Source organism: Sus scrofa, chromosome 1, assembly GCF_000003025.6.
Source record: "Sus scrofa isolate TJ Tabasco breed Duroc chromosome 1, Sscrofa11.1, whole genome shotgun sequence".
Lineage (NCBI taxonomy): Eukaryota > Metazoa > Chordata > Mammalia > Artiodactyla > Suidae > Sus > Sus scrofa.
The window spans coordinates 26095263-26110886 of NC_010443.5; the positions used below are offsets into that span (position 1 = coordinate 26095263).

Consider the following 15624-nt stretch of genomic DNA (forward strand, 5'->3'; position numbering starts at 1 on the left):
TTACATGAGTAAGACACTCTTATATAAAATAAACAACAAGGTCCTTCTGTATAGCCTAGGGAACTATTTTTTTTTTTTTTTGTCTTTTTGCGGGCTACTTCCCACGGCATATGGAGGTTCCCAGGCTAGGGGTCGAATCAGAGCTGTAGTCACTGGCCTACGCCAGAGCCACAGCAATGCGGGATCTGAGCCGTGTCTGCAACCTACGGCACAGCTCACAGCAACACCGGATCCTTAACCCACTGGGCAAGGCCAGGGATCAAACCCTCAACGTCATGGTTCCTAGTCTGATTCGTTAACCACTGCGCCACCACGGCAACTCCTAGGGAACTATTTTTAATATCTTGCAGTATGTACACCACAAACCAACACAACTGTAAATGAACTAAATTTCAATAAAAACAAAGTATTTGCTGATGGAGTGAAATGAAGAATTAGGAACACAGTCATTTTTATTTACAAAAAGTGGATGGCTACTGCAAAAGAATTTAATTCCCTTGGCTCTCATAATAAAAACTTCAGTTGTGTAGAGAGCCAGGGAAGCTTTTTCTCACCTAATACATGAGCAACCCACTCGGGAGATGGTTTCTGTGGGCTTGGCCACACACGCCACCAGCAACTCAAAGAGTTCCTTCAGCATGGTGTTGATCATGCCCTCATACCTGATGTCTGCAGGGAAAACAGAGTGAGACTGCACTCAACTGTATTGCAAAGGAATGGCTGAAATGGCATGTACAGCAAAAGAGGAAAGTCAGAGTGACAGAAAAATATATATAAGTATCTGGGGAAAAGGAAGAGGACATTGGGGGAAATGCCTGTAACAACAACAACAAAATAAAATACCCTGAATAAAACACCCATTACAATGAAAATTTTCTTGGATTTTACCTAATTTTAGCTTGTTTCCTTTATTTCTAGATATATCAAGATGAAATGCATGGCTTACTTTTATGTGTTAATGTCCACTTTTCAAAGTATGTAATTCATCTACTGAAGCAGAATAGAATATATAATATTATATAATTTGAATACTAGCTAGTACAAAATTTTAATTCTTAAAAAAAGATAAAACTAACTTTCCTGACTGCTGACAGTTCAATGAATTTGAATTAAATGCTCTTAGTAAACAAAAAATCTTCTAGTACTGCTACTTCTCAAACACTTTCATTGGGGCTTCAGTCTGTATACTGTCCCCAGAGTAAAGAAAATAAGTCCTCCAAAAATCACATTCTGTTCAATTCAAGGGATACATTAGTATTCTTTTTCACAAAGTCCTTGTGATACCACAGAACCAGTTCTCAGGAGCATCCTCAATGGTCCCAGGTTGTGTAAAACCCTGACCCGGAAGGGAACGTCTCCCCCTAGGGGTGGTGTCTGCACTTGCATGTGGAAACATACATTTCTTTCTCAATTGGTGTGTTTGTTGCAGGGCAAACGGTCCTTACTAAGCTTAGTGAGACCCCATTTCTTATCTTTGCTTTTTAACTCTCCCTTGAGGTCAAATTTTCATTAGTTTCATTAGTTTCTTTAACCTTTCCCTTTATAACCTCTAGGGCTAGCAGCAAGACTTCTGCTCTCAAATTTCCAATCTCCCCATGGAAAGAATCATGAACAGGAATCTATATTTCACAAATGTTGCTCTACCCCAGTACCACGGCTGACATATTTCACCTCCAGGTCCCTCTCCATCTGCTGCCTTCAACAGACTATCCACCCTACACTTGCAAATCTTTTGCAAAGTGCGCAGACATTAAGACCCCTCTCTTCAGCCTTAATCTGTTAAATAACTTCTTGTCCATAATTTGAGCCTTTTCTAAAACCCTACACCCTCAATTTAGCCTCCCCAGAGGCAGCATACAATGGGCTACACCCCCTCCTTCATCCCTAAGCTATAGGGGTATTTTTCCTTTTTAAATTTATTATATACTTGAACTTGCCTCCCCTCTTCTGATGCATAGATACCCTAGACCTTACTAGGTGTTTTATTTTTAGGCACGCATGTGCTGTAAGTATTGATAATTTTGTAGCGGACATATGGGTTCTAATTTTTTTTCTGACAAGCTGCTATTAGAAGGCTGATACTGACCCTGTAATTCTATTTGAATAATTCCCAGGACAAAAATCATGCCCTGGTACTTGCATTAGGTATTTACTAAGCACTTTTAGGCAATGATGCTGTCCACTAAAGAATCACTCAGCATGCAGCTGCTCTGTTACCATAGATACCTGAGTGGATAAAGCTCTGAATGTGCTCCACCACCAGCTCACAGGACAGACCAATGGCGTGCTTGAAGTTAGCAGAGGCCACGTCCCAGTAAGAATGGTCTTTATGGCTTCGGCGGAGCCAAAGGGACATCACAGGAAGGAGAAGGTGTACAACTGCATAGATACCAAATCCTGGTCCTGAAAAAGGAAAGTCAGCATTAGAACTGGGATCTCAGCACCTCTCCTGCAACAAAAAGGAAGCTCTCTGCCGTCACTGGGCACTGCCCATCTCTTTCGAAGGAGCTCCCCATTTTCTGAGAAGAGTAAGGAAAGAATTTATCACCGATTGGGGAATGTATGGTCTTTGGTGACATTTTTCTTTTTTGTTTCTGCATGATTTTATTTTTTTTTTGTCTTTTCGCTATTTCTTGGGCCGACTCCCACGGCATATGGAGGTTCCCAGGCTGGGGGTGGAATCGGAGCTGTAGCCACCGGCCTACACCAGAGCCACAGCAACGCGGGATCCGAGCCGCGTCTTCGACCTACACCACAGCTCACGGCAACGCCGGATCCTTAACCCACTGAGCAAGGGCAGGGACCGAACCCGCAACCTCATGGTTCCTAGTCGGATTCGTTAACCACTGCGCCACGACGGGAACTCCAAAAGCTCTTTTTTTTTTTTTTTTTTTTTTTTTTTTTGTCTTTTTGCCATTTCTAGGGCCGCTCCCGGGGCATATGGAAGTTCACAGGCTAGGGGTCTAATCGGAGCTGTAGCCGCCAGCCTACACCCCAGTCACAGCAACTCGGGATCTGAGCCTCGTCAGCAACCTACACCACAGCTCACAGCAACGCCAGATCCTTAACCCGCTGAGCAAGGCCAGGGATTGAACCCGCAACCTCATGGTTCCTAGTCGGATGCGTTAACCACTGTGCCACGATGGGAACTCCTCTGCATGATTTTAATTATGCAAGCTATAATATAAATATACCCACTGAAGATTCAAATAGTACTGATAAAGCTAAAGTATCACTTGATCAATTTCTTAGTCGCCAGATATAAACATACAGATACATATATGCATATAAGAAAACACCCTTTAGGGAGTTCCCCTTATGGTGCAGTGGAAATGAATCTGACTAGTATCCATGAGGATTCAGGTTCGATCCCTGGCCTTGCTCCTCCCTGGGTTGAGGAGTCATCGTTGCCATGAGCTATGGTTTAGGTTGCAGACGCAGCTTAGATCTCAGTGTTGCTGTGGGTGTAGGGTAGACAGGAAGCCGTAGCTCTGATTCAGCCCGTAGCCTGGGAGCTTCCATATGCTGCAGGGTAGCCCTAAAAAGCCAAAAAGAAAAGATCCTTTAGAATGTAAGACTGTAAGTACATATATTTATATGAAACATAGACAAATATAGTTTTAATTGTTTGTTATTACTGTTTATAAATAGGTTAACGTAAACCTTGGTCTGCATGTTGATTTTTTTCCCTTAACAGTATGTGTTAAAAATCATTCTGTGCCAGCACATTTAGATACTCTTCATTTTTATTACCACTTACTGTTCCAAACAATTCAAACTGTATATGCATTCATTTACTTACCCATTCCCTTACTGATGGGCATTTAAGGAGCTTCTGTATTTTGCTTTATGAACAATGGCATAATAAAAATCTATGTGGAAATGTGGATAGATTAAAAAAATTCTGATTATGAAAGCAAGATATCCTTTTAATAATAAACACAGAAAACACATGAGAACACAAAGAAGAAAACAATACTTTAATGTATTTCCTTCTAGTACTTTTTGAATATATATAAGAGTGTGCGTATATTTATAAATGCTCATCAAGTTGAGATTTTACTCTACACTATGTATTTTTAACAAAATGCCTTATAAACAATTATTCATGGAGTTCCCGTCATGGCGCAGTGGTTAACGAATCTGACTAGGAACCAAGAGGTTGCGGGTTCAATCCCTGGCCTTGCTTGGTGGGTTAAGGATCTGGCGTTGCTGTGAGCTGTGGTGTGAGTCACATACGTGTCTCGGATCCCACGTGGCTGTGGCTGTGGCCGGCGGCTACAGATCCGATTAGACCCCTCGCCTGGGAACCTCCATATGCTGTGGGTGCAGCCCTAAAAAGACATACAAACAAACAAATTATTCATGTCATTAAATATTATTCACAAATATTCATTTTAATGCCTATAGAATATTTACATGTTTTTACCATAATTTACTTAACCCATTTAGGGTGTTCATAATTTTTTTGGTATTCAGTATGCTTCAGCAAACATCATTGTATTTAGATTTTTATCTTCATTACCATTCATTTCCTTTGACAAATTTCTAGGAGTAGAATTATTGGGCTAAATGCTGTTCATACACACTTAGTAGCAGAAAATGGTAATGACTAGTAAGAGAGATTTAGAAAAAGTGGCATATAATATATTCTATAAAATACCTGCTTATTCTTAGAAAGCCTTTAATTTTTTAATGTGTAGAAGTAACTATAATGGTTTTCCTGAAAAAAATTCTAAAATAAATTTTGCTGTGGATCTTAAAACAGTATCACCAAGTCTTCATCAGTTTATGCTGAATACAAAACTCCTTTTATTACTATGGAATTAACTAGTGGTTTCATTTGTGGTTCTGATTCTGTTAGTGAAAACTAAAACTTCTATAAAACATTTCTTTGATCTTGGGAAAATTTGGGTGAGTGAAAATTTCTTTGATCTTGGAAAAATTTGCATGAGTGAAAATTTCTTTGATCTTGGGAAAATTTGGATGAGTTAAGTGTGAATGCTAACCTTGATTAATTCAGAAAAAGAAATAAATTCCTAAGGGCCATCTTTCCCCTGTAGGATCAGAGAAATCATTAAATGTCTTTCCCCAAATCTAATCACCCATGAGCCTTAAGACGTTACTCTTTTTTCTTTTTCTTTTCAGGGCTGCAGGTGCAGCATATGGAAGTTCCTGTGCTAGGGTTTGAATCAGAGCTGCAGCTGCCAGCCTATGCCACAGCCACAGCAACGCCAGGTCCGAGTTGCGTCTGTGACCCATACATCTCAGCTCTTGGATCCTTAGCCACTGAGTGGTGCCAGGGATCAAAGCTGCATCCTCATGGATACTACTTGGGTTCATTTCCACTGAGCCACAGCAGGAACCCACAAGATGTTGCTGTCTTAATACTATCTCTACCTCTAAGCGGTTGGTTCATGACAGTGGTAGACTTAGTGAGCCCTGCTGACAGCCCCGGGGCAAAGAGATGTGAGATCCACCATGGAACAGAACAAAGTCTATTGGCTCAAGGAGACATTGATACCACAGCCTTGGACTGAATACTCTGGGGTTCTACACATTTAACTAACTGGCCACCACCCATTATTTATAAATGGACTGGCGAGAAACCGGTAAACAATACGAGGTCATGTTGTAAACTTCAACCAACATGTATCAAGCATCTATTATGTGGTCCAGGGTTATAGCCCTGCAACAGGTATACACTCACAGCAATACCTTCTTGAAAAAATTTCTATGCACAACAACTCCCCTAAAAGATAGACATAGAAATATTTACCAGGTGTTTTGGTAACATCTCTCAACAGCTCGAAGAGTAAATCCAAGGTTGGTGGTTGGTGCTGGCGTGGACAGTTGGACACAGCTGCCGTTAGCTGCTCCAGTAGGATGATCCAGACTTCTATCAGACCTAGAGACCAAATCACACCTCTGTGAAATTCACTCAAACATAACACAGACCCATCGCAAGATCAAACGAAACACTGTATGTAAAAGACTTCTATAAACCAGTAAGTGCTATATAGATGTAAGACAGCCCTCGGTGCCTATAAGCATGGACAAATTATGATTGACACAGTCTGACAGAGTCAAAGGGAAAAAAAACTGTTTAAATTTCTTCCTTATTTTCCTTCAGGAAGAAGATGATAGGGTATGTATATTCCACTATATGAAATAATTGTTAGCTTTCTTGGGAGTTGATGGTAGCAAAGTAATAATATCCTTTTTGTTCCATCACCTTTAAAATTATTTAATTATATTACATTTTATTATTTTATTATAAATAAGATTATCAGTTTAACCATTTTTATATGTGTAATTCAGTGGTATTAATTACATACACAATGTTGTGCAACCATCATTATCATCAATGTTCAAAACATTTTAATTGCCTCCAATAGAAATTTTGTTAAGCAACAGCTCTGCATTCTCCCCTCACTCCAGCCCCTGATAACTTCTATTTTCTATCAATTTGCCTATTCTAGATATTTCATATAAGCAGACTCATAAAAGCATTTGTCTTTTTGTGTCTGGTCTATTTCACTTCGCACAGTGTTTTCAAGGTACATCCATGTTGTAGCATGTGTCATAACTTCATTACTTTTCATGGATGAATTATATTCCATTGTATGTATATACCATATTTTGTTTGTGGAGGTACAAAAGTATCTAGAGGGGAATACACAAAATAGCCCACACTACATTTTAATTTAAATATCTCGAGTTTTCTTACAAAAGAAAACTATCAGAAGACGGCAGTTTTAAAATACTACCATTAAAAAACCTACCTTCTCAGTTTTGAATAGCTCCATTAATAGGAGGCATAACCAAAGTCATAGACAAGAAATATAGTAAAACTAGGTGAAAGAAATCCTCAGGAACCTCAAAATATAAACAAGTGTAGAAAAGCTAATTTTCAGAAAATGCGAGGACAGAAAAACATGTTACATAGCACTATAGGGGGTGCAACCAATTAACAGCCAAATGGAAAACTCTACACGACAATTTCTTTAACAAGTAAACTGCAAAGGAGTAAAAGAATTGGAGAAGAAAATCCATCGATTGAAAAGGACTTGCGAGAGAGCAGCCAAGCCTGTAGTGTAGATCTTACATGAATCCTGAAAATCAACTGATATTTATAAGAAAATGGGGACATTTAACACAATGAATATTTGATATTATTACAGATTATTAATTTTGGGGGGTGTGACAAGAACATCATGGTTATATTTGTTGTCTTCAAAGAACACCTACTGAAGCCTTTACAGATGAAATGCTACAATGTCTAGGAGTTGCTTTAAAATAATATGGAAAGGAGGAAGTGGGGAGGGGGAGAGGGAGACCGGGAGAGCAAGGGTACATGTGTGCACGTCCATGTGTGTAGACATGTAGGAGATTGGCCATAAGTTAATAATAGTTGAAGCTGGGTGATGGGTACATAAAGGGTCATTATATCATTATGTCTAGTTTTATGTTATGTTTGAAATTTCCATAGAAGTGGAAAAGTAGTTATTTGGCTTTGGAAACCAGAGGAATATCTAAGTATATTAATGGTGAGAAGCAATTTTTAATACTAACTTAAAGCTTTTGCTTGTATTCTTTTCTCTGATCTAGCTGTGTTTCACATGTAACTTGAAAGCGCTTAGTGAATTTATATTGTGGGAAACCTTAGATGCTTGCTTAAACTCTACACATGAGACATAGGCTGCCTACAAAAAAAAAAAAAAAAATAGATTAGTGATTTGCGCAAACGGGAAGGCAATGCTCACTCTTACATATACAAGCTGTTTACAACTGTTTTTTGTTTTTTTGTTTTGTTTTTTTCTGTCTTTTTAGGGCCACACCTGCAGCATGTGGAGGTTCTCAGGCTAGGGGTTGAATCAGAGCTCCGGCTGCCGGCCTACACCAGAGCCATAGCAATGCAGGATCTGAGCCACGTCTGCAACCTACACTACAGCTCATGGCAATGACAGATCCTTGACCTGCTGAGGGAGGCCAGGGATTGAATCGGCAACCTTGTGGTTCCTGGTCAGATTCATTTCCACTGTGCCACAACAGGGAACTCCTGTTTACAACTGTTTTAAAGACTATATTATATATTTAAGCAGCATTAGCTTCTGCTTATAATTATCTGGATTAGGGATTTAAGATGCTAAGTAAAATTATTCTTATCTAATCATTAAAATGAAACCTCTATTAGGCAACATCTAGCCAATTTCTAGTATTTAATTGTTCTCTACATTAGATACTTATTCTTATCTACAGTTTTTCCTAGCAACCAGTCTGAATTAGTAAAGTTTTATTGCTTATAATCCCTACAGAAAACTGGAAACTGTCTAGCTATCTTCATAAATGAATTTGTATCAGAAAAATAAAATAGAATAATTAAAAACAAACAAAAAAAAACATGTTAAAAATCCTTAACCCCAAAGTCCTTTTGCAAGGGTTTGCAACACCTCTGCCCAGCTTTAAGGATATAAGTTCCATTTCTAGGTCTAGAAGTAGGACAGGGTTGTCTGAATCAGAAGATAGCAAACATGAACATGATTTAGTCCATCTGAAAATTATCAAAAGTTACTAGATTGAACTTGAATCCACAGGAAATTACACAGGAAGTAACCTGAAACATGTTCTTTAAATGCATTTTTTTAATGAGGCTTCAGTTTTCACTAGTCACAAACAGGTTCTCTCTTCAGTAAGGGCTTAATTTCCCCAGTCTCTAACCAAATAGTCCTGCAGGAAGTAATTATATAATGATTGTGTTTCCTAGAGGGTATTAAAGACAATTACCAGCCAATTTAAGTACCAAGGCACCAAACGCAACCACAATCTAATTTGCTAAATTCAAGAAAATTCAAAGTTAGAAACTATATTTAGTGGAATCTTCAAAACCACACTGGTTTTAGATGGAGGCATCCATCTAAAAAAAGATGAGTTTAGAGACACCAATTGTAAAATGTTTTTGGAGAGTCCACAGAAACTTCAGGTAGGCTTGTTCTGTAAGAATTATAAATGATTACAACATAAATGGATGATCACTCATGGCCTATATGTGCTTAATTCATGGCTTAGGCTTCTGGGCATACACACATAGCAAATAACATGGTTTAGCCCAATCAATTAACTTACCAGTGTCATCATCAAAATCAGACAGGACTGATTCCATTCCATCCTCACTGCTCGCAGACTGCTCCTGAAGTCTTCGGGGCAAACTAGCAAGTCGTCCACTAAGGAATATTGGCTTCAAGGGCATTTTGTAGATTTTGGCTAGTAGCTAAATAAAGAAAATACCAAATTGCAATTATGTATTGGAAAAAGCTTCACTCTGAGTATTCAATAACAATAAAACTGTAGGCCAGTAAGAGAAGGTAAAGAGAAAAGCCAGAAAAGCTCCCACTGTATGAAAGTTTTAAACTTGGTCATGACGTGGATTCAAAAGGCAGCTCCTAAGAAGTATTTAACCCATGAAGCAGATGGAACAGCTTTCAACGGTAATGGGAAGGTAGGGGGAGAAGACTCAGGGGCTACTTTTTCAGCATCACAATTGCAGAGGAGTTTTAGAAACTTTTATCAGCCTGAAAAGGGAACCATGAAATGTCAAGGAATTTTGCCTATGGGGGAAGGTGCATTATGGGGATTGTTAAGAAAAGATCTGTAGGCAAATGAGACAGCAGACTCTAATTCCCCTTCCCCGACTCAACGCCGAGGGCAGGGTGGGTGAAACGAAGGTGTGAGAAGCAGAGCCAACAGGCTGCCCTGGGCTCTTTACGCCCATCTCACTGCTACAGCCTCATCTCCCCGGGATCTTACTGGGACAAACTCCCAAGGAGCCTTGTATCTTCATGGATTAGAATTGCGCCTGCTGTGCCCTGTGCACTATTTTAGAAACTAGGGAAACAGCTGTGCGTGAGACAGACAAAAATCCTGTCCTGTGCCTTTTATAGACACACTCCTTTCGCAAATAATGAATAACATTTCTGACATAAATGTTACAGGAAAAATTAGACAGGTGGTCCTAAGTAAGAGTGACCTGGGTGGGTGGGGCAAGTTGGCTGGGAGCTGGTAGATACCCAAGCCCTGGTCTCTCTGAGGAGGTGATGTTTCAGATGGGATCTGGAGGAGGAGGAGTCAGACAGAGACGTAAGGAGAGAAAACGCCAGGCGGGAGGAACAGCAACAGCCTGGAACAGCAACAGGTAGGTGTGTCTGAGGGACAGAGAGTAAGAGGGAAGGATCTGAGGCTGGAAAGGGAGGGGGTCAGGCCTTGTGGAGGCTGCTGCAGGAGGAAGTCAGGGCCATGCATCCTTTCCAAAGCTGTGGGGCTTAATGCTATCACCACGGTCACTGAGGGAGTGGCTACAGACAGACAAGAGGAGGCCCAGGAAAACAGCCTTAGAAGACAGGGGGAAGCTAAGGAGAATGGGTGTCACTGAAGCCTAGAGGAGAAAGGGCTTTGAGGAGGGTGCACCATCTTGTTCCTCTGCCATGTGACACGGATAAGGACAGAGTCACTGGATGTAGCACAAGGAAGGTCACTGTTGACATTGACAGGTGATGTTTCATTGGATTTCTTCACTAGACCTTTTTGTTGTTGTCTTTTTAGGGCTGCACCCGTGGTATATGGAAGTTCCCAGGCTAGGGGTTGAATCAAGAGTTACAGCTGCCGGCCTGCACCACAACCACAGCAACATGGGATCCAAGCTGCATCTGCTGCCTACACCACAGCTCATGGCAATGCCAAATCCCCAACCCACTGATCGGGGCCAGGGATGAAATCCGTGTCCTCATGGATACTAGTCGGATTTGTTTCTGCTGCGCCACAACAGGAACTCCCTACATACACCCTTTTTACTTGTTTTTTGTCTCTTCGCTGTGTGCAGCCCACTGTCCACGTTTTGGTACCAGTAGGAAGATTGCGCATGACCTTTTAGTCTCACACAATACCGAAATTATGGTAGCTTGTGCATTGGAATATAAACAAGAGGTATCAGGGGTCTCAAAATCCAATTGTGTGTTCTAGAACATTTTTACTACTTTCTCTGCTTTGTAGAAGGGGGTGGGGGACCCAACTTTATACTCCAAACCTAAGCCCCAACCTCCTCAGAGACAGCAGGAAGTATTTCTCTTGGGTTTCAGCAAAAGACATCTGTGCATGTTTTACAAGCATCTTCGGGGGGGGGGCGGTGTCGGGGTCTGGGTACCTGAGAACAGCGCCTGAGATAATCCAGGGCGGGGAGGCACAGGTCTGGGGACGTGGCTCCTGGTCCTGGGACACAGTCTCCAATCTCTTTGCAGTCCACCTCCCCTGGTGGGGGAGACAGAGACAAAAGTTCCCTTGTTTATCCCCTTAGAACAGAAGACCCACTTAGTCATAGCCATCAGTTCTCCAAATGTCCACTAAGGTAGAAAAGAAACATGACTCCAAATTGTACAACCCGGAGGAAAACCCCTTCGAATTTCCCCCCACACATATACATGCTAAATCCAGTTGGGATCAGACTATACATCTTATCTTATTGAAAATACTGTTTGGTAACTTCCTGTTTCACTAAATAATGAATACGTTTTCCATATCCTACCACCATACTTTCAGTGGGTGGATGGTATTTTTATCCCTGGGCAATTCATTGTGACTCACTGTCCTGGGCTCTGCTGTTGATGGCCTGACTTATGAAGCTTTGATGGCAGAGGAAGACCCTGGAGACCAGCCATGTGCTCGGTGGGAGTGAAAAACTAGCTTCCCTCTTTATGGAAAAGGACCTCCTTTGCGGCCAGGGCTCAGCACTAAGCAGTGATGATAAAGTGAAGGCTCTGGAAGATCTGAAACATCTGGGGTTTGAGAATGCAGACTACTGACATTGAACTGAAGTGACTTCCACTTTTTGGGTATATACCTAGTAATTTAACAGATCTGTAGAGGGCATCTAGACAGTCTATAGGTGAATAGTAGTTGAGAAGTATCATTTTTCTTCTCATGTAAAGAACCTACTTCTACACTTTTAATAAAATCACCTCACAGTACTGTGATTGTTTCTGTCTACAATTGTAGCAACTTGCATCCTCCCTTGTGGGTAAACAGACATAATTACTAGGCATTAGTTAAAATTTAGAAGACAAAGAGGCATGCTTCTCCTTAGAAAAGAAGATAAAAGATAACCATTTGTTATGTTTTAGATCAGGGTCTGGCAAACTTTTATATTATAGGGCCGGATGGTAACTATTTTAGGCTTTGCAGGTCACACTCCCTGTGTTGCAACTTCTCAACGTTGTCATTGTAGCACAAAAACAGCCATAGACAAAGGACCATGGCTGTGTTTCAATAAAACTTTATGTATGAAAACTATGAGTGGGTGGTCATCGGCTTGTGGGCCATAGTTTGCCAACCCCTGGTTTAGATGAATATACTTTCCACCATAAAAACACTGAGCAGTTCAAATTCACGTTGAAACCACCAGCTGGGAATGAAAAAATACATCCATTTCCTATCCTGTTCATCACAGTAAGGGTGCCCAAGTTTTTTACTGAGGCTGCTGTGTTCCACATCAAAGGCTGGGCACATGGTGCCCCCTGGAGCCAGCAGGACACAGCCAGTGAGGCTATCCTTGAGGCTCCGGTGTTCCTGTCCACACCAAGCCACATAAAAATAACTCCACCTTATAATACACAGAAAAAATAGAATCTGTTTTAAATATCCTCAACTGTGCCCTGGTAATTCGGCAACTCTCTCTGCAAGATAAAATCTCAAATTTTAACATTTTTAAGATACTGCTAAGCATCTCCACCTGGATATTTCACAGTGACTTAACATGTCCAAAGGTCCAAAGATAGAATTCACTACTTTTTCCTCTCCTTCAGTCCTTTTCGGTAGCCTAAGTCTGGGTGACCTCGATCCTGGTATGAAACTTGAGAGGTGGGGCATCTTCTCCTCTCCCAGGGCCCGCATCAGAGCAGTGCAAGCCCGATCAATCCCACCTCTACAATGGCTCAAGTTCCATCCTCTCCGCTCTCCCCCAAACTACCGCAGCACTGGTCCCTGATGGCAGCCTCTTGTCCTCACCTGCAGGGACACGAGCCTGCCAGAGTTGTTTCTAATGTCACATCTGACGCACCACTCTTTAGCTTACAAACCTTCCCCACACATTCTAGATTCCCTGATGTGGCATGCAGGGCCCTTCACAGCCTGGCCCCTTCTTTTCTTTCCAACTCATCAGCCAGTAACTCTACTTGGTGGGTCCCTCCAATGCACCCTACTCTTAGAAAAGTAAACCTAAAGCTTCCCCCACAAAATTCAAATGTCACCTCCCTTTTGAAGTCTGGATGGGCCCCCACTCCCAAACACCCCATCTCAGCTGCCTATTCATTTCAGCTTAAATGGCTTTTTCTTTTTTCTTTTCTTTTCTTTTTTTTTTACTAGCCTCTAAGAAAGCATTCATCTTACTGAATTGGGATTCTTGATTTATGTCTGTTTTCCAGAAGAGGCTGAGAGCCTCTCTTGGGCAGGAAACATGTTTTATTTATCTGTGTACCTCACAGTGCAGACAGGCTACTACGCCCACACAGCAGGCACTGAACAATAGGGTACCAATCATAATGGTGCTTAAATAAAACATAAGACAGGGAAATAATAGAAAATCATATTTTGCTCTCTGCCCCTGGTCCTGGCACAGGGCTCCTAAAACCCCTGTAATTTCCTAAGTGATAAGAATATTAGGGGCATCTTTTGTTCCGATATTTGGTCTTCAACTCCGTTCCTAAAACTCTGGCCATTTCCTGGGCAATGGTCTTTTTGCTCTAATGAGGCAACGCTTGGTGAGCTGGATGGGGGCTAGTCATGCCATAAGAGGTTCGGGAGTTTCAGCACTGTCCCCCCTGTGTTTCAGGAAGAAGAGAGGGGCTGGAAACTGAGTCAGTGATTGATCATACCTACAGGATGAAGCCTCTGTAAAAAAAAAAATCCCCAAAGTACAGTGTGTGGAGATCTTCTGGGTTAGTGAACACGATTACATGCTGGGAGGAGGGGGTACCCAACTCAATGGGGACAAAGATTCCTGGGTTTGGCACTCCCTCGACCTCATGCTATGTATCACTTTGGCTGTTCATCTGGATTCTTTATCATCACCTATTGTTGTACATGTAAGCATTTCCCTGAGTTCTGTGAGCTGTTCTAACAATTGAATCCAAGGAGTGGGGGTGTCATGGGAACCTACTACTTGTAATTGGTCTTAGAAAGGGGGCCCATCTTAACCTGTGGGGTCTGCGCTAACTCTGGTTAGTGCCGGCACTGAACTGACTAGTAGGACACGGAGCTGCTGTCACAGAGAGCTGCTCGGTGTGGCATAAGCCCCACACATCTGGTGTCAGAACAGTTGTGAGTGAGGTAGTAGTTGAGAGAGTAAAGGAGAAACACAGTGGAAGAGTCTTTTTCTAAACAAGGACTGAATTTTTTTTTTTTGCCATTTCTGTAACATATGGAAGTTCCAGGGATCAGACCTGTGCCAGAGCAGTGACCCAAGACACTGTGCTGACAGTGCCAGGTCCTAAACCCACTGTGCCACAGGGGAACTCCAAAGGACTGGATTTTTTTCTTTCTTTTTTTTTTTACGATCTAATGTAGAGATTCATACTTTAAGTTACTCTTTTTCTTTTTTACAGCTACACCCGTGGGATATGGAAGTTTCCAGGCTGGGGGTCGAATTGAAGCTACAGCTGCTGGCCTACATCACAGCCACAGCAACGCCGGATCCTTAATCCACTGAACAAGCCAAGGATCAAACCCACATCTTCAGAGAGCCTATGTCGGGTTCTTAACTCACTGAGCCTCAAAGGGGAACTTCCTTTAAGGTATTCTTATGATTAAGATACTAAATTATTTTGCTGTGGAACAGAGATTAAAAAGAATAAAATCTTACTCCATCTTTCAAAAGAAATGTTCCTCTGAAGACTAGTATGTAAATTTGATAAGTAAGGGGTTTCCATGGTTACCCCTCAGCTCAGCCCTCTATTTCCCAGGGCAGATAGAACAACAGAAAATAACATGGATGGTTTAGAATCAGACCTGTGGTCTCCAGCCTCCATCTTGAAACTTGTGTTTTATTCCTGCTCCAACATAAGGGGAACATGAGTAAAGTCGCCTAACTTCACTGTGTCCAGTTTTCTTTTACAAAGAAATTGTCAGTTATTTAGCAAGAATACAAAAGAATATTATAAACCTCTGTTTTCTCTATTTAAAAGGTTCTCAAGCTTCCAGATCGCAGAGCATTTCAGGGTGAAACTCTCAAAACTTGAGTTCCTTTTAAACTTTTGGCTTAACTATTGCCACTCCCTTCATTTCAGCCCAGATAACCTGTGCTATACAAACATCTGCCCCAGTGGGCCATGATGTACCCCAGGACTCTCCTGTGTTAAAGGATTCCTAAACCAAGCCTAAAACCAGCTAGGTAGTTCCTGAGACACACGAGGCCTCAAAGAAGAGTGACAGGTATACTTTCAAAATACATCTTATCATCAGTAAGGTCTGGGAGGTGGCCTTAATTTTTGCCTAAGAGCTGGGAATTCAAACTCAGGTTGCTGACTATGTGACACAGGATAGCAGTTTCCTGCCTAAAGGCAATGACTAAATATGATATTG

At 41.5% G+C, this 15624-nt stretch overlaps 1 protein-coding gene across 6 annotated transcripts in view; it reads right to left on the bottom strand.

The window, feature by feature from the left end:
* Nucleotides 1-15624, bottom strand: part of ARFGEF3 (ARFGEF family member 3) — a 187535-nt gene that overhangs the window by 25926 nt on the left and 145985 nt on the right. For all 6 annotated transcript variants that reach the window (XM_021087441.1, XM_021087436.1, XM_021087446.1 and 3 more), the window contains 5 exons: nucleotides 11198-11301; nucleotides 9127-9271; nucleotides 5780-5908; nucleotides 2227-2403; nucleotides 555-669 (listed from right to left, as the gene is read on the bottom strand). In XM_021087441.1, coding sequence (XP_020943100.1) covers nucleotides 555-669; nucleotides 2227-2403; nucleotides 5780-5908; nucleotides 9127-9271; nucleotides 11198-11301 — 670 coding nt within the window. The remainder of the gene's footprint in view (nucleotides 1-554; nucleotides 670-2226; nucleotides 2404-5779; nucleotides 5909-9126; nucleotides 9272-11197; nucleotides 11302-15624) is intronic.